Here is a 19082-nt window from a genome sequence, read left to right as displayed (position 1 = left end):
GACACTATCATGGGGGATGCCTTTGGCAAATTCACGCTGCACATTATAGAATTTTTTCGTTGTTGTTCCGCCTGTTGTCGCTGGTCTTACGTGTTGTCTGCAGAGGCACATTTTGAAAAGCATCCTGCCAGATCGCTAGTGGAGGCTATAAAGATGTCACGAGACAATTCAGTTTAGAAAATTTACAGACTTTGACGGTCTTTCTCTCTCCTCGAGCACTGCATGCTCTGTGACACTCCATTCTCGCCTGCCCCCAAAGTCCCCAACCGCGCACAACTCGCGGCAGCACAGGAGACGCTATAACAAGTCATCGGGGGACTTTGAGGCCAGGACGGAGGCACTCAAGTGAGGCGGAAAGTGAGAAATAGAGATATTGGAATTATGAAAATATTTATTAATAATTTGACATTAGTCTGTGACAATTATAAGTTAATCCCAGAAGAGACCCCGAAATGTGTCAATCAGATGCTACCACAGAGATTACTCAATGATGGCATTGATGAAAAGACAAGAAGCCGCGCGCGGCCATGCGAGGAAGACAAACAGTCTTACCGAGATTCGGATGGATCGCTTCTCATTCGTTTTCTCCACCAATTTGACAAATGACACCCAAAAACTCGTATTTGTACCATGAAGAAGTGATATTAATGCTGACTTACGCTACCATTGACACTTTTGGACAGTTTTTAATGGTCTCTTAGTAGGTAAATTTGTATCAAATCCATCCACTCCGCATTCGTTTGCCGCGCGTATTCAAGTCTGAAAAAGACATTTTCCCCCGCTGGAAGTTTAGAAACTCTTTTTATTCGCGCCCCGCAGACACTTTGTATGTGGTTTCAATGATTCTTCGACGTGTATTAATGGCATCTCATTGAACATTACACCCACTCGCATTGACTCAATTGAGCCATCCTCAGCATCTCTTATCGTGTTTTTCAAAATCAAAATGTCTGGGCGAAATGAATTTAATGGCATTCAATAAATTTTTTCTTGAATCAATTGCTTTTTCTCGCTGTATTTTGGATTTGAATTTAAAGAATTTCCCCAATGAATCTAAGGATATATATTTGGATGATGATATTATAAATTCAATACAATTTTACAAGTTATTCTTGTTGCATGGCTGCTTGATTACTCCTTAGAATTGCATTTTGTCTGAAACTGCCTACTTCTCCCTATTATTATTTTCACAAATTCCATTTTATGGATTTATTGCATAGTCTCTGTTGAATCTTTCAGCATATATCGATTGCAATGTGCTCGTAAGCTTTCTTATCACATACTAAAAAATTTCCTGCTTTATTCATCCGAACCAATATTTAATGTGCCCCCCAGAGAGTGAATCTCAAAGTTCACTTAATAAAACATCGTCAAAACCTGCATTGCAACCAAGCTTACAGATGGTATACAAATATATATTTCCTGTGATATATTTTTCACAAGTCTTGGCAAATGTTGCTCCGTTAATTTCCATGACTGATTGCATAGAAATGCCAATGCAAGTTTTCCATGTGACTGAAGAGAGAATGTGTGTTGAATTTTCCTATGGATAAAAATCACTAATGGGGCTAAGTTCTTATATGAAGTTGCTGGCATCAACAAGAGCCAATTGCTGTTCTCTCGCTCTGTCGAAAGTTGCGCTGGAATTGCTGCGGGGAGTGTGAGAATTTTCGATATTCATGTAACATTTTGTAGAGGGACGTGAGTAAACGATTCAAATACAGTCTAAGTTTCGCATACACACGTCGAATCACGAGAATATTGATTTTGCAATTGAAGCGAACACCCAACTTTTCAATCTGACCTCTCTCTTGCTCCCGCAATCCACCTTCTGGCTCGCACGCCACACAGCTTTGGAGGATTCCTCGGGGGGTGGCGAGTTGGCGCCCAAAATAATGGAAGTCATATTGGCTGGGTTGAGTGCGGTGTTTACAAATTCCTAATGGTCATGTTGGCTTGCAGAAATCGATAGAATTGTGTGTTATAATATCTCTTGTACTTTAACCCAGAGACGCTAAACTTAATTTATGAGCCCATTCACTTATGCCCAGACCGAAACACACACTCATAGCACTTAATTCACGTCTGCCCAAATTTCCTGGCGCTCCATTGCACCAATTGCGAGGAGGGAACTTTCGCTGTGCGGCGCTTAATTCGATAAAGTTAAATAGCGTATCGCCCGATTGCTAGACGTCTTGTCATGAATTTTGGGTGAATCTAGGTTTCGACTTTCTAAGGGATTTGCACGGAAATTTTGTCTCATATTATGTACATATGTAGGCACTAATTGCACATTGCTCATCGCCCTCTTCGCCCGCCCTATCAACACCCCCCAGTTAATTGAGTCACGAACTTAGGCTCATATTTACAATGGGGCCTCGCTCATGACTCTATTGTGACAATTTCAATTTTCATCGTTTGGCATTCCGTAAAAGTTCATCAAATTCAACCCCATCAGCTTTTGTTACAAAAGACAAACTCGAGAATTCTGGATATAATATCGGATTGACTAAAATCCAGAATTCAGGCTGAAGTTCTTCATCGGAACTCAAGCAATTTGTCAGACATGCAAGAAAACTTCCTTTCATGCGCTTTGGCTATTGGCTATTGGATATTTCGTGAACCGCACTTACGCATCATTTAATACATGAAACACCAGAAGCAATAATTACATACACAGATTGCATGTACATTTGCCAAACAGCTAATTGGGTCAAATTTCACCAAAGTCACGAATGGTTAGTGGGAAATATTATCTATTTAAGTCTCATAGTGATAAATCTCCGCCCTTATTCTCGTCGACATGAAAGTTTTCTCCCATGTTGTGTGTCGCTTGGATCTGAGGGTGGTATGCAGAGGTCTAGCTCTCAATGGAAGAGCGCTTCCAGCTGTTTGCCCCTGTTGCTCCATCATTCAATTTATTCAATTTATGCAATTTACCACCTAAGAACGGAGGAGTGCTCGTGTTGTACATGTTGTTTGGATATTGTGCCATGTTTTTTGGGAGGGTGGAATTATTTTGACACTGTCACAACAACCATAACGCCCGCCTCGCTTTCCACCTTCAGCTATCACTGCAAAGTGTAATTAATTCTGGCAGACGAGAATGCTCCGCGCTAAAGAGCTTCGCTGAGAGTATTTTTGCAGGAAGCATATCATTACAGACAATATTTCTTATATTACATCGCTTGCCATCACAATGATAGCAATTTTTTGCTGACTGCTTTCGCTGGATTGCAATCTCATGTCGAATTGACGATGTCTCGATTTATGCTGTCTAGGGTGAATTGTTGGTCTTATATAAATTTGATAAGATCCTTCCACTCCCCATGCACACGATGTCTCCTTCGTGATGGCTTGAGAAAATGTCGCGAGTGAATGACTCCAAACCAGAAGTAATAGTAATTGAGGAAATTGTCGATTTCGTTTAAATTGCACACATTCACGGTGCCGTGAAGTAATTCTATCCGTGCCATTCTGCCGTGGTTGAGTGCTCGAGAAAGAGGCACAAGCCTTGAAGGACTGGCAAATGCATGAAAATTCAATGAACACACCGAGTTTTGTGGGGGTGGAGGGAAGAGGGTGAAAAAAAAACTCAATGAATTTCGCGTGATGCTCCCGCGTTTTATTTTCTTCACGTTTATTAAACGACCGGGAGAGATTGTGTGCAATCGATTGAAATGATGGAAATGGCTGAATGTCTGTCTCTCTCGCCGCACTGACAAAACCATACATAAAACCTTATAGTAGATAATTCTTCTAGGAAACAATAAAGTTTGCCTCTTTTTCACGAGTTGGAAATTCGCGAAAATTTTTTATTGATTGGAAAATAAAACGGAGTGAATGTAATAAAACGAAATGCCATTTATTGTTGTTTGCGTGTCATTTGTGAATTCTCATTTTCTACACAAACGAATTGTACATAATAATGTTGGATAGAAATTGCTCGCTTTGCAGCAACAGCAGAAAAAAATGTGTTGATTTTGGGGCGTTGCGAAGAACACGGCAGTTTGGGGTGGTGTAATGAATTAAATGGCTGAGAAATATTTCGTGGGCATTTAAGTGAATTGAATATTGCGAAAAAAAGACTGCAAACACTCTATTGGCTAATTAATTTGTTTCAAATGTGCCAGAGATTTTTTCGAGGCCTCTATAATGTCTGCTTTTTGCTGTTCAATCTCGCTGCGTTGAAAACTAAGAGAAGAGTGGAGTTGATATTGATCGTTTTGGAAGAGTTTTATTTACTGAATTAACACTTTGAACGAATAGAGGCTAAAAAAGCGGAAAATGTGTTACACATAAGTTGTTTCCCGAAAGATTATTTAGTATTTCAGACTGAAATTCTGTGTTTCATTGCACAATAAAGTCATCACCGATCAATATTGCAGATGTTAATATTAATCGCCTATATTGGACAAAAATGCCTCAATTATAATGTAATCAATTGTGCAGTGATTGTGTGTGCTCTGCAAAGTCTCAAGCCTTTGTCTCTGATCGTTTTTTTGCCCCTCTCGGTGGTTGTGCCTTGGAGGTTCTCTTGTACGCATTCCATGGGTGAATTTGAGGCATCGAGGCGGAAAAGAAGTGACATTGAAGTGGAGCGAATGTGAAAAATGAATTCCACCAGAAATGGACAGCGATTTATTTTCGATTTCCGTTTCTATCGCACATAAAACTGTGCGGGCCAGGGGAGGAGGGGTCACCCTGAGAACCGTCGCTATGGGCGCTTCTGCTCGAGATTTTCCCATGTGCGTGTATCTCAGCGCGGAGTTTGTAAGAAATTGAGCATGTGTGGCTGCAAGTGAACTGCAGATAAGATTGGCATCTCTGTGAGACTGAAGCGAAATCAATCGATCACTGTAATTGATAATAATTGTCTGGAATAAGTTGATGCCTCAATTTGCAGGAGGGCATTAATATATACAAGCTGTTAGATGACTATCAGGGTGTATCAAAATCCAATTGGATCGGGATTCTGACGCACTCTGCTCATCATTATTATCATTGTCGATGTTGATGTGGACTGTGGCGTTGGAGATGGTTTTGGGTGTCGGGAAATAATGCAGAAGCACATTATGGGCGATGTGTGACCAGAGAGTACCGCAGCGTCACCCTCCTGGAAATGGGTGGCAATTGGGCACCTGTTGGGATGGAACGGTGGGCTTCCAATTGTGCGGGCTATATGTATGTGGCGCATACACACACTTACACACCATGGGACAAATATGAAGGAAGGAAGGAAGGAAGGAAGGAAATAACGTATATAGCTATAGATTTGTGGCTCTGACCGTGTATAATTCCTGATTGGATTGCAATGTTGTAGTTGCATCAAAATTAATTAAAATTGCCGGTGTGCAATACAGCGTCATCTCCATTCTATGGCCCCATTGGCCCACCCACAGGTTTCGATCTACTACCCCATTTAAACGATAATGATGGGGTTTCAGATGCCAAATAGGAATTTAATTGAAATTACACAGAAATTGCAATCATTTGTTATGTGTTTCTGGGCATCCAAATAACCGCATTCTATTCATCGAATTCTTTATTCCTGATGCTCGATGTGTGTCTCTCATTTTCTCATTAGTAACCATCCAAGGAGGTGAATTTATCACCGGGACACACATTCACCTAAATTACGCTTCGGCCATTATTGTCACACGAAAAAGGGGTGATAAATGTTTCGGTTTTACTCATACGCTATACGATTCCATTAAACCCATTAAACAATATGCTACAGGATATTTTTCCCACAAAGCTAATTAGGCGACTCAATATTTAACTAAGTAATGTGACATCGTGCGATTCCACTTTACGGATCTTATCTTATAATAATCTACTCAAGTGAGAAATTTCAAATTTCGTCTTTTCAGCAAAATAAAACGCCTAATAAACTTGAGAGCATTTTTCAATACTCGATGTTTTTTTTTATATAAAACTGATATCTTATAAGATATCAATAATATGTGGCATCGCATCCTGGATATTTCAGTTTGCCGATTGTCGTGGTAAACATGCATCTTCATCGTGATGCAGCTCTGTGTGAAAGATGAGATATGCTGTCAGTTGAGTCCTTTTAGTCGTTCGCGAGGCAGACACCATAAATTGTCCTGCGAAATTGCACAAAGCATTATATTATTATGCAAAAACATCAGCCGTCACTTTCTGCTCAAACAAATAAATTTCCATTGCATCCCATTTTTATTGGGTCATATTGGGTCGAAGGGTGGGCCACGAGGAGCACAGTGATTCAGGGTATTGTCTGCAGCAGAATCAATGGGCGACAGGATCATAAATACCGCTAATCAATGCAATAAACAATGACACTGGGGGGCATGAGTGTTCAAAAAAATGTCTGTCAGTGAAAAAGCATACCAATGCGAGGATGATAAATACAAAAAGGATGCCTTCAGTGTGTGACGCCGGGAGGAGTTGTAAAAGTATGACTGTGCGTCTCTGTGTGGAGAAACGGAATAGTTTGCGGTGACATATAGAAGAAAAAGGATTCGCAGGCAATAATTTAGAACTTGATGCAATAATAAATTATGGTGGGAAATTTAAAATGAACTTTTTTCCTCTCCTTACGCGATAGTCTTCCGCCTTTTTTGCTCGTCTAACAAATTACCGCTGCATTTCCTTCCACAGCGGAAAAGGCAGTGGAAAATTATCTACCCCACCTGCGGACATTTCTTAACATGGTCGCCAAGTAGGAATTGAACAACCCAGACACCCAATTCTTCCAGATAACCATTTATCAAGGTGTCCAGAGGCGGAAGTGTAGCCGGAAATTTCCACCTAATTGTTGTAAATGATGTCAAAATAAATACGAAATTGCTCTACATCTACGTGTAAACATAAAAACCAATATATTTTTACATATAAATATATCCGTCAATGCGGACACACTCATCGTCTTTTGCTCCAACTTTGCGCAGAATGTTTGATTTCTAAAATGTAGGACGCCTAATGAGGGATTAGGAATTGTTGCCAACCATCCAATATCGGCTTAGAGAGCAATTGAGAACAAAACCTCAGTGTTGAGTGTCTGAAGGATTGAGCAAGAAGGATTTTCCAACTCACTGAATATACATTTTACACTTCCTTGTATCTCTCTCATGTTGAACAAAGTCAGACATCACTTTTCTACCTTCTTAACATCTTTCTTTCACATCCCACGACACCAAAGTCGTGGAGAAAAAAAATCTCTAGTGCAATTCGTCATCCTTCCAATAGAATTACTTCTCAGTAACACTGAAGTTCGTGTTCACTCGCTTACCCCCCCACCCCCCTTGACATTTATGTTTAGCCCTGATATGAATGACTTGGGATGATGAAGACGAAACAGACGATTCCCCTTAAGAAAGAAACTTTTCCCCAACAATAACCTACAGCCCTATTCTTGAGAAATGTACACGACAACGGAAAGTGCTCTAGAAGTGGAAGGAAGACACTATGTATAGTGGCAATGATTCAACAAGAGAATAGACTTTCATCAGCCGGAAAATCTTGTTTATTTGAAGATGGCAAAAGTATATTTTCTGCCCCATTGATTGATTCTTCAGCACCCTTTCTGGGCGTGCAAAATTTCAATACCTCTACAGTTTAAGAGATGCCATTCTCATGTCAATGATTTCTTCGCCCCCCCCCCCCCCCTTCGCCAAAGGAGTGCTGAAACATCCACTTCTCCAGATGATATGTATTTAGTTCTACAAAAGCATGCTAAAGTTCCTCTCATTGTTATTCTTACATTCTCAATTTCACCACAAAAGCGCCTCAATGGTTGGTGTGAAAAACATCCGCAGAATATCGTGTCAATGATGACAAAAGGGTTTTGGTATTCAGAAAAGCATGAAATTCGTGTCATATCTTGAATAATGCTCAAGTCTCTCGTATTTTTCCCCACTCAATGCGTGGCAAGGATGAGAAAAGTGTTTAATACTTAAGGATTTCTGTGCAATGATATCAGGCATTGTTATTCTGAGAGACACTGTACGTTGTGAATGTGGCTTTGAAGTCACGTTTAGTTTAGACACTTACTTCCAAACCAAAAATATAATATTGATTAATAAATTTAGAGAAGAAAAAGTGTCCTGAACAAAATATAAATTGCTTCTGTTTTCGTATGGTAATTCCTCAATACATAATATATCAGTTTCTGTGGCGTATAAAGTATATTATAAAACAAAAACATTATTGCGAAAATTTATTCAATTGCTCATACATTAACATTATCTGGGTTTTGCATGGCAACCGTCTTTCTACTGCTCTTGTTGTCTTATCAATTTTTTTTCTTTCTAATACAATTTTTCTGCGTTGCTGGGGGAGTGAAAGCGAAATTGTGCTCATTCTGGCAAATTAATTCCTATCACACGATACGATGATGAGGCACAGACATGGGGGCGGGCGTCTCAAAAGGCGGACGAATGTGCTCAAATAGACGAGATACATGTCCAGAATATCATAGAGAGATTCTGAATCTGGATGGGTTGCTAATTGGGACTTCAATTAGGCGCTTACGCCCTGGTGGGGAAACGACAGAGGGTGAACCCAAGAGTGAGTCAACAACAAACGTGGGAAGATTCGTCCTATGCCATCTTCCACTCCCCATTCGCCATACAATTCTGTAATGGTTTCGAGTGATCTTTAGATATACTGGGAGAAAATCCTCCTCCACACTTAATTTTGTCATCCTTACTGATTGCCAATTCGACTGAAATGGCACTTTTTCTGCACACAATTCCATGCCTACGCTAAGGGTTTGTGGACTTTTTTAGCACACGCGCTTTTTTATATGCCACTCCAAGTGTTCTTTTTAAATTTTGTTAAGCAATCTCCCAACGTCAGCTTTAAGCTGCACTTAGGTAACTATTTTTGACAAAAAAAATTGACATGTTGGATTGTTGGTGGTGACAGTTTCATGTTTGTAAACTTCACGTGAGTTGGAGAGCTTTGTTATTTTTTCAGGCCTAAAAACAACTTACCTTGAATAACACTGTAAAATTCTTTAATCTGTCCATTCAGCGAATATTTCTGATGGCATTTGATAGAGTAGATTAGATTTTGAAGACAAAGGAATTAGTTTGAAAAAGGGACCCAAAGGATGAAAGCTCGGCAAGGACTATTCATTTGTAGAATGAGTGGCACTGATTGAAATATTTTGCTTCTAAACCTTTTGTATTATTTTTCAATTTAAAGGGAAATTTTATCGGTCTTTTGGAAAATTGGGGCTGATGGCAGAATGAGAAATCTCGAGGGAGGGAAAAAGCTGTCCACATCCTCATCAAATATACACACCTACATTCTGCAAAGGACTCGTGATAGGAGGTGGAAATTCAAGAAATACCTTGAGAAGGTGGATGGACAAACATAAATCCCACACGCATCCAGCTCGCCAAAAGGGAAAGAAGGGAGCGAGGTGGAGAAAGTACGGCAAATCTCTTAGCACACAAACTCACAACAAACATAATTTTGATGTACGAAGGAGTTTACATTAATCGGGTGAGTGAGCATGGGCGGTAGTTGGGGTTGAACAGTGAAATGTGGAAAGTGGGTGAGTTTCACGTGAAAAATTGTCATCTAAGGCTAGAGTGAAATTGCTTGAAATTTATATGGCGAAATTTCCCACCAATTCGCCCAATGTGTGAGAATTTTCCTCCCTCATTTCTCCCCTACTGCGCCCCTATATTGCCAGCACCACCCCCTTAGGAATGTCACACACTTATACTTTTCATTCCATCGTGGTGTATATGTTTGACTGCCAGCGCTGAGGAAAATGATGATGTGAAAATTGCCCGCATTATTCTCTGTCACATCTCAAACCCATAAAGCTTTCTTGCGTTTTTCTTCCATTCTCCCGCCTACTTTCGAGAAGCCCGCGCTTTATACCCTCTATTGACATACAAATCGCACCACTTTCAATTCACAACTACACACAGAGGAACGATATCAGCATCCCAATTTCGCATTTGACACATCAATCAAGTCATTAAATTCACCAAAACGCTTATCGGGCGCATTTTCACACGCATTATTCCATAGTGTTGACAGTAATCGCAGCATGAAAATAAATTTACATGAATTAAAGGCTAACCTTAAATATGTTGCGTAATAAATTAAAATGCTTTGACGAAAAAGTTAGTTTAAATGTGAGATTTTCGAGATTTAAAAACAATGCTCAATTTATTGAAACACATTCGTTAACCCTTTTTAATCAAAACTCGAGTGAAATTGTACCTTAGAAATTTGTGGCTTAAATCGCGTCACATTCATTTAATTCAGAATTAACTGGGATATCTTTTATGCTGTCACACAATTTACATACATTGCTCTGCACTTATCTGCCTTCATTGGACCAATTTAACTATTCATATGGTTTTCTAGCAAATACATAATTAATATCCATGTGTTTATCGTCTGAAAAAGTTGGGTGGAAGAAAATAATCAAACAACGGGCGTTTGAAATAGTTTTTCTCTCTCCTTTTGTAAATTATATATGATTTGTCACAATGCTTTTTTACTCCCGGGCATCCTTACAGGCATCTTTCTCTCTCTCTCTCCCCTAAATGTGTACACATGAAAATTCACCCCCTTGAACACGAGCCAGATAGTGAAAAAGATTTCGAGTGCACGAGTATAAGAATGTGAAGAGACAGTCGGAGAAACATAACTCTCGAAAATGCAGTCATTGCCCTATTCTTGACGCCCCGACGAAGAACTTCAGTGCATGTCACAGAGGGTTGACTCAGAGTCATCCTGCCACCCTCTGAGCTCAGAATATATCAGTCATCATGTGTGTCATCCCTCAACCGAAGCACCCATTCACTCCCATTGACGGAGCACGCGAGCATTTCGCCCTCAGACTCTCGTCTGTGCATTAAATTAGGGGGTGGCTGTGTGAATAACTGGAATTTTTCTTGCTCCACCCTCATTTATTGCTTCATTCTATATAATTTGAGACTTTCAGTGCCAACAGTCAATCCCCAGGAGCTGCAAAATTCAAAACAGCTCCCATCTAAGCTGAGTAGATGGAAACATGCTGACGCATATCTGCTCTGAATCCATGGCATGCAATAAATATCAAGAATGTCTGTCTTCGTCATTTATGCTCTTGAGCATAATCAAATGTAATTTCCAAATGAAATTATTTTTGACACTTATGAATATTGCTTCTCATATGTATATGCACTTCTAATGTTTGCACATTCTGTCACAGCCGAGACTCTTGATAAAGTGCGGTTTAGATTAGATTTTCGCAGCACAAGTAAGATTTCAATACAAATTGCTATGTTCTTGCATTATTATAATGCCAAGGATGTCAAGTATTATGTAGATTTTCAATATTTTTTTCTGCATTCACCATGGAATTTCTGTCTCTACGGTTTTTGCCCTCTGCATTATGCAAATTGGTGAATTTGAATACTCTATAACGATAGATGCATGTAGATATAAACATCTCATGAATTTTATTATGCAGAAAGAATTGCTATACTCACTCAAATAATAATAGTCAAAAGAGAATATTCAACACCAAATTTATTTTCATCAAGGCCATTAATATGAACAGAAGCTCCAAATTCATATAAACCATTATCGCCTCGTATATTTCACACGATGTTCCCCAACATTGTGGCCCTCTATCATCCTGCCTGTAGTCAATATATGTACATATGTGCAGAAGGGTGGGGAATCGGGAGCCCTATTCTGGGCGGCTCGTAAGAAAATTAGTGGGAATTTTATGAAATATGTGGAAAGGAGGTTATGATTCATAATATGATGATATTGAAGTACTTTGTGGCATCACGGGGAGGATGAAAATGTGCAATAAAGAAGTGCTCTGTCATGTCGATTCAGCAAATTTAATTTTTTTGCCCTAGAAAACACTGGCGTCGCCAGTTTATTTCATTTCTACTCAGTTTGGTTGGCAAACTAGGGTATGAATTTCTATTAAAGTTTCCCAATGCATTAAATTTTTCCTGAAATTTACTTATTATCGTGCATCATTTATAAATAGATAATATGTGCATGCTTTAATTTTTGCATAAAGCTATTCGCAATCGCATTAGAGGATTTCAATAACATTTATCCTTTTGAATATAATATTGAATCAAATTCATCTGTATGCACTCATAAAGGGACTTTTTTGCTCCCTTATATTTTGTATTACAAAAATTGATTCCCAATAGCAATAAAAGAGAATTATATGTGAGATTAATTAATAAAACGGGTGCTCATATGCAGAAATATGACATTTCCAAGTGACATGGAGGAGTGACTATTAATCCTGATGGCATGATTTAATACTTATCCATTTTATTTCAATTTATTTTTAATATTTCAATTAAACTTGTTTTATTCGCGTTTTGTAACATTTTTGCGCCATTCATATTGAAATAACGTGTGTGTGTGTGAGATATGAAACTTTGTCTGCAGTCAAAATTTAACTGGCAAAAAACTGCAATTAATATAATTATTTTGCATTACTGACGCATAATTGTTGTTTTATCATTTTCCTTGCAAATTGAGATAATCAAAGGACAGTTAAAAAGAAATAAACATGCTCTGAGCGAGAACACTAATTTCTCAGTTTGACTTCCTGTGCAAAAAGCATCACTATATACATATCGAAGTGCCTTCTTCCTAATCAGAAAGGCATACATTATATACGGGCCATTACAAAAGGGTCTAAAGAAAACACCCATGATGGCATAAAGTTACTTCACGTTGTCGCAATAAAATTTTATTCACGAAAACTCGAAAACGAGACGTGAGTCATTTCCCGAAGCATAAGAAACTCATATACATAATGACATCACACAAGAAGTGTCAGGAAGGTGTATAAACAATTTTAAGAGCACAAATTTAAATTAGAAAATCTAATGACACCTTTCTACTAGATCTTTCCATTATTCCCACGAAGCGTGGGTGGGTGAGACAAAGCAGTGAAAATGTTGACAAGAGGAGAAAGGAACACAGTCCCCAATCTCACGAGGGAATCCATTGAATAAGACACTTTTAATGCTGAAACCCCTCGCTCTCAACCATCAACTTTTGCATCCCGAACAATGCTAAATACATGAGCTCTTCATTACGATGACATCGATTCCCACAGGGATATGAAGGATATGATTGTACACAGCAGACTCAATTCAATACCTTGTTCCAGTTTATACATTGGACTCGAATTGCAAGCTGTGAAGCACAGCATTTTGTTTTAATTGCAAGTGAACTTCATAAAGATCAAATGTCGATAATGAAATGGATGAAGTAACATAGGAGAATAAATCACAATTACTCAGTATGCGTTGCAAATAAGAATAATATATACAACACAATGAAGACGAAAATAGTCAAAAGTGCTCGGAATGATAAAGTTACAGTTTTTGGATTTGCATATAAATTTTGCGGCACGAACTTGATATAAAGAGCGTGACACATTCTTTTCATAAACGCCTCACATCCCATGGAGATTCCAGCAGATTTCATTTCCCCCAATGGTGAATTTTTATAAAAATGCTAATTTCTTCCCCGACACCCAAAGACTCTCACCTCAGCGCCGCTTTGACGCCTGCAACACTTTCACTTTAGGGAAATCTTTAGGGATTCTTTGGTTATTAGCTAGCGCTTCAGAAAGTAGCGCAAAGTTTTCCAATCTGCCAAGCAATCATTTTTTTATACGTTTTTTCTTCTCGTTCACATGAGAAAGGGAAATTCTATCCTGTATCTACCCACATGATTTTCCCATATTTATCTCAATTTCATTATTATATTGGCAACATTTCGTCTTAAAGGGCGAAAATATAGTAGTTTAGTCACTTAAATTACCGTATAAGTTGATATCCTGGCCAAAACATGTACCAAACATTATACATGGGTACATAATATTCATATATCAATACACATAGCAATACATACATGAAACAAATATAGATGGAAAGGGAATCCCTTTGCCATAAATATAAAATATAACTTGTCCTCCGAACGATAACTTTGTGTATATTATAAAGAGGAAATATGAAAAGCGACAGAAAATAATGTCCAAAAGGCAAAATGATAATGTGACATCTGCTAAGTCTTTGGGGTGTTGTTGTCCATGTCGTCCAGAAATCTTCCCCTCCGCTTGGGGTTGTGATTTTCTTGTGAATGGGAAAAGAATGCCTACAGAACACCGAGAGACACAACACATAACAACATTTACAGTAAATCTCTCAACAGGAAAAGGTAAAAAAGATTTTTTTTTTTTCGTCATTTGACATTAAATTTTCCTAACAGTTGAAAGGATAAAGTGAATTTGATGGCTTCTGCAATCACTTTTGCGCGTATTTGTTGGCTCTTAAAAATTGCAAATCAACCTCACATTTCATTATTTGTATAATTCAAATTTATTAATTTGAAAATATGCATAACTGGAATGCATTGAAACTGACGATTTGCAACGATAAAATCGTTCCGAGAATCAGAAATAATTACGCATTAGTCAGACAGTCCAATCAAATATTGAGTGATTTTTATTCGTCTAATTTGCGAAAAATTTCCATCGGCAATAATGAAAATACTTGGGAAGTTAATTATTTCAAATTAAAATCGAAATGCCACAGCTGTACACATTCAATTGCGGAGTATTTACCAAATGATACCTCAACATAATTGGATCAGTGTTAATGCGGAAGAGGGTCCTTATTTCTTGCTATTGCAAGTAGAGAATTTCGAGTAGGGTTAACGCTGGTGGAATTCCCAAAGTGGCCATCACTCGTTGTGCACTAAATTTAATTGAAAATTCTAAATAAATCCCAAGAGGGCATTAGATATAATCGTTTCTGGGCGATGCAGCTGCTTTGGCTGAGCGATATGCGAATATATGGAGAGTTTTGGCATCACTTCATGCTGAAATTCTTGAGATTGTACAAAATTGGTGAAATTCAAGTGTTGACCAATTTACATAAATACACACTTTATAAATGTACATAATTTAGTGACTTTAGCATTTAAATAAATCCAATGAAATTCAACACTATCACGTAAATATTTAATTGAATGTGTAATTCTAAACCATATATTATACTTGGGTTAAAATGTATATTTTCCCAATAATTCTTTTATGCACCTTTTAAAAAGCAGGAGTGGCTAATTGATTAAATTTTTCTGCACTGAAATTCCACCAAATAATGTGAAAAAAAATCACCACTGCCGCTATTCCATTCTCATCAGTGGCACTAAAAAATATCCTGTTACGCTATATTAAACAAATAAACCACTCTTATGTTTCCAACTGATTTGGTGATTGAGTCGATTAATTGACTCACTCGTTTTTTGTCTGCTTCACCGACACTTCAGCCATCATTGGGACTTTGCAATTTCTACCACACGCTTCAATTGTGATTTGCAATTATTCTTGTTTGACTGTAAAACAAGGTTTTTGCTCCAAATGAAAAAGTCAAATTGAAAGTAGATTTCCGTCAATTAATTGTGTTTTTATTCCCCTTCAATGACTGCTTCGCTGCACTTTTGTGCCACTTTATAAGTGGCAATGCAAATTCACTCAGAATAAATAAGCAGTTATTGACTATTCTCTTTTGTTTTAATGAATTGTCAATTGAAAATGTAGGCTTTCAAAAAGAACAAAAAGAAAATTATTTAAGTTTTTTCTGGGTACTTTTATTGTATTCATTCTCGCAAAATAGATAAAATAAATGAGTATTTGGTCGGCTTTCCTCAGTTTTTCGCTAGTCTGGCTATTTATCTAGCGAATGTGGGGCCTTCGATGGGATTTATGTGACAAAAAACTTCAGCATATCACGAAATCCGAGATCGAGAATCAATACACAAGCTGAGAAGGTCGGAAAAAACGTAGGAAATCATCTTGGGGTTTACGTTTGGGTCAACATAGCCAGCAAATTATGCCACCCTCTGCCATTTTAATTCACCAGAGATTCATGGCGGTAACCAAGATTTATTCCCCAATGTCTACTTCACTACGCAATTTTCTCCCCTGATTTGTTCTCCGTTGTTTACAATAATTTTCTCTGATTGATTCTATCGTTTGGTGGCCTTTGGGCGGGCTTTTTTCCTGCCGCTTTCACCGGAACGCCGCGCCCAATCGATCCTGAGTGACCGTGAGATGTGACGAGAAATCCTTTCAGAGCCCCATCGGCACAGCAGGGGAATTAATTTGTCTCCCCATCAAATGAGGGATTTTATTCGTAATAAATGACACTAAATGAGCCGATTTAATTTAAAATAGCACTGCAGAGGATATTGCACGATTGTGATTTCACACATTCAACCATATTTACAACGATTACTCTGCTTGCCATTGCATGCTCTTTTTGCATCCGAATTATTTTCATCCCTTCGGTGGTTGCAATTAATGAGAAGTGAAGTGATTTTTCTGTCTGTAACCCGAGAGCTTTCCGCACTTTTCGATGTTATTTCAGCTGCGCCAAAATTAAGTGGGCACATTAAATCTCCCTGTACACAAAAAAGTAAATTCAATGAAAATCCAAGCGTTAGTTTGCACAGCAATGTCATTTCGTCAGTTTCTTGGAATAGTTTTGTTAAGAGATAATTACCAAAAGTAATTACAATGAATCTCACCTATACAATTTGCTCTAAAACTATTTAGTCGTCTTCTATTTCAGGTAGCTTTACTGCTAAACTGATGAGCAAACATTTAAACTTTGGCGCTAATGATTCGCGAGGGTGAATCTTTCCCAGCTATTTTCTGCTGCGGTGGCTGAAGAGCATATCAGTCTGGGGGGGAGGGGGGGGGGGGGGGGCAAGAATGGGGTTTCGCGATAAATTCGCCGAGCGCTGCCACTCGCGAGCCAAAGGATGGAGATTGACGTCCGTGGAAGGATCTCCTCATCTGGATTAAAGAGTGTGTGTTTGTGTGTGTGTGAGTGCAGAGAACAGAACTTGCCACTGCTAAACCCTCTCATGCTTGACTAACCGTAAAATTCTGCCAATTAGGCAAACATACCGTCAGCCAGGCATGTAGCTGTGAAAACTCCAATTAATGTTGTCTCTCTCACACTCTACGCCTTTCCCTTCGCACATCCATACACTTTATGCTCGTGTCACATCATAATGCTTTCATATCCAGCGGCAGCTACAACAGCCGCAGGGTGAGAGTTTGTGTGAAAAATTCAGCAGCATCCATAAAACCATGTGAAAATAAGTGGAAATTTTAGTTAGCAAAATTCAAAGTTAATTTTCACAAATAAAACCATCCCCCCCCCCCCACACACACACGTTGTCATGCACATAGAATTCTGTGCGGTTTTCCTCAGCAACGGCTATCCTAAGTCACTAAAAAGCTTCCCAGCAAAAAAAAATCAAATCGCCCATAGATTCAGGAGTATCAAGAAGCATGCCAAGGGGAGAAGCCAAGAGAGGAAGAAATCATCAAGCTCAAGAGTGGAATCGCCCGGAGGAACTTTTCCTATTTTCTCCACACTGACAAATATCGAGTATGAGGGGTCACTGCCATAAAATTTAAACGTCATAAAAGCACCACACAAACTCTCCCCGACAACGCAGAACGTGTGATGATTTTCCATCTCGGTGGGTGTGAGCAAAACATGCGGAAAAGGTATGGAGGGAAGGAAGAAAAAAAGCTATTTGGCATCCACAAAGGTGTTGAGTTTTAGGATCAATGCTTTTGCCATTCTTTTTGTGCCACGTTGTTGCTTTGCGGGACGATGACGATCAAATGGAAAGCATCTGGACAAATTGTAGGATTTGATACGACATTTCTTATTCTTTCGCCACACCATCGCAGTATATGTATGTACAGCATATGTATATGGATGTGCTCCAGTTGAGGTGAGCGAAATTGATAGGCGTACCTGCTTAGTGGCGTCTGGAATTCTTCCAACATTCAAATGCTTTATTTATTGAATGTTCGTGAGGCGGCATGAAAGTTAGTGGAAAGAATTTGTTTTTCTCATGTATTATGTGATATTAAAACGTGACTCATTGTTTTGCGTTAATGCTAAATACTGATAGTTGTCTTAAGAATCTATCTTAACCTCGTTGAAGGATGGGTTTCTCTGTATTTAAGGTAAAAAGCGTAAAATACTTCCTCATAAGCTACAAATACTCAAATAAAATGTCAAGGATCTATGTATCTACTAAAGGATTTTGCATATAAAAAACCAGCCATTTTGCATCATTCTAACATCTTACGACGTTTTTCACTGAATAACTAAGATTTTGGTGTACAAACATGTATGAAAAACGTCCAATAAATGCCGAATACAAAGGCCAACAGAAGAGTATCACCGTGCAAGTCGTTTCGTGGATTTTCCATTCTTCCTTCTTTCTTTCCCAACACATCTTCCATCATTCTGCTGAAAGAACATTTCATTCACACAAACGAGTATATAAATTGCGTGATCTTTCACAGAAAAGCACCATCGAACCAGATAAATATTCAATTAAAGAATAATATTGACGAATCATCTCGATAGGCGAATAAACAGTTCAGCTGAGTAGGTACATAACATTCAACAAATATTCCTTCTCTCCACATCCAGAGAAGAAAAACGATAAGTGGATAGTGAAAATTAGAGACTTTCTGAATGACAAAAAAGGTACATTATATATAGCAACATGATTTTGCGTCAATTGTGTATTCAATTGACACCGAGCGATGCGGAGAAGAGGCGCAAAAAGAACACCCAGTCATTCAATCTCGCCGTTGTCGTCCCTCCGACCTGAGACACGACGGATAATATGAGCAGCATTCCTGGGCGACAGGTGTTGCTAAGGTGAGCGCTTTCCCGTCCCCGCCTCGGCTCTCTCCTCTTGTAATACCTTCCAACCTCTATCTGTGCGAAGTTCAACCATAAAACCAATAATACGGCGATAATACTGCCAAAGAGATCACAAAAGGTGGAGTTCGAGGCGAGTTGCTGGGTGAAAAGAACAGAGAGTAAAAGGGAAATGTTACAAAGAGAGATTTTCCAATAGAAAACCATCTCCCACTGTTGAGAAATAAAAGAATAGTCCTGTGGAGCATGTGAAATCAGTAAAAGATGTTTTATGCCACTGACGGCTGACGGGGTCAGGAACTAAATTACATT

The 19082-nt window shown here is 38.7% G+C and overlaps 1 protein-coding gene across 1 annotated transcript in view; it reads right to left on the bottom strand.

Annotated features, from left to right (window-relative positions):
- The window catches only part of LOC132256922 (hornerin-like), a 59602-nt gene that overhangs the window by 7266 nt on the left and 33254 nt on the right, over window positions 1-19082 (bottom strand). Inside the window, exons 2-3 of the mRNA XM_059753531.1 lie at window positions 187-297; window positions 91-145 (exon numbers count right to left, since the gene is read on the bottom strand). Of these exons, the coding sequence (XP_059609514.1) occupies window positions 91-145; window positions 187-297 (166 nt within the window). The remainder of the gene's footprint in view (window positions 1-90; window positions 146-186; window positions 298-19082) is intronic.

This window comes from Phlebotomus argentipes, unplaced genomic scaffold, assembly GCF_947086385.1.
Source record: "Phlebotomus argentipes unplaced genomic scaffold, Phlebotomus argentipes genome assembly contig_33, whole genome shotgun sequence".
In the NCBI taxonomy this organism is placed as follows: Eukaryota; Metazoa; Arthropoda; class Insecta; order Diptera; family Psychodidae; genus Phlebotomus; species Phlebotomus argentipes.
This window is presented reverse-complemented; position numbering and strand designations above follow the sequence as displayed.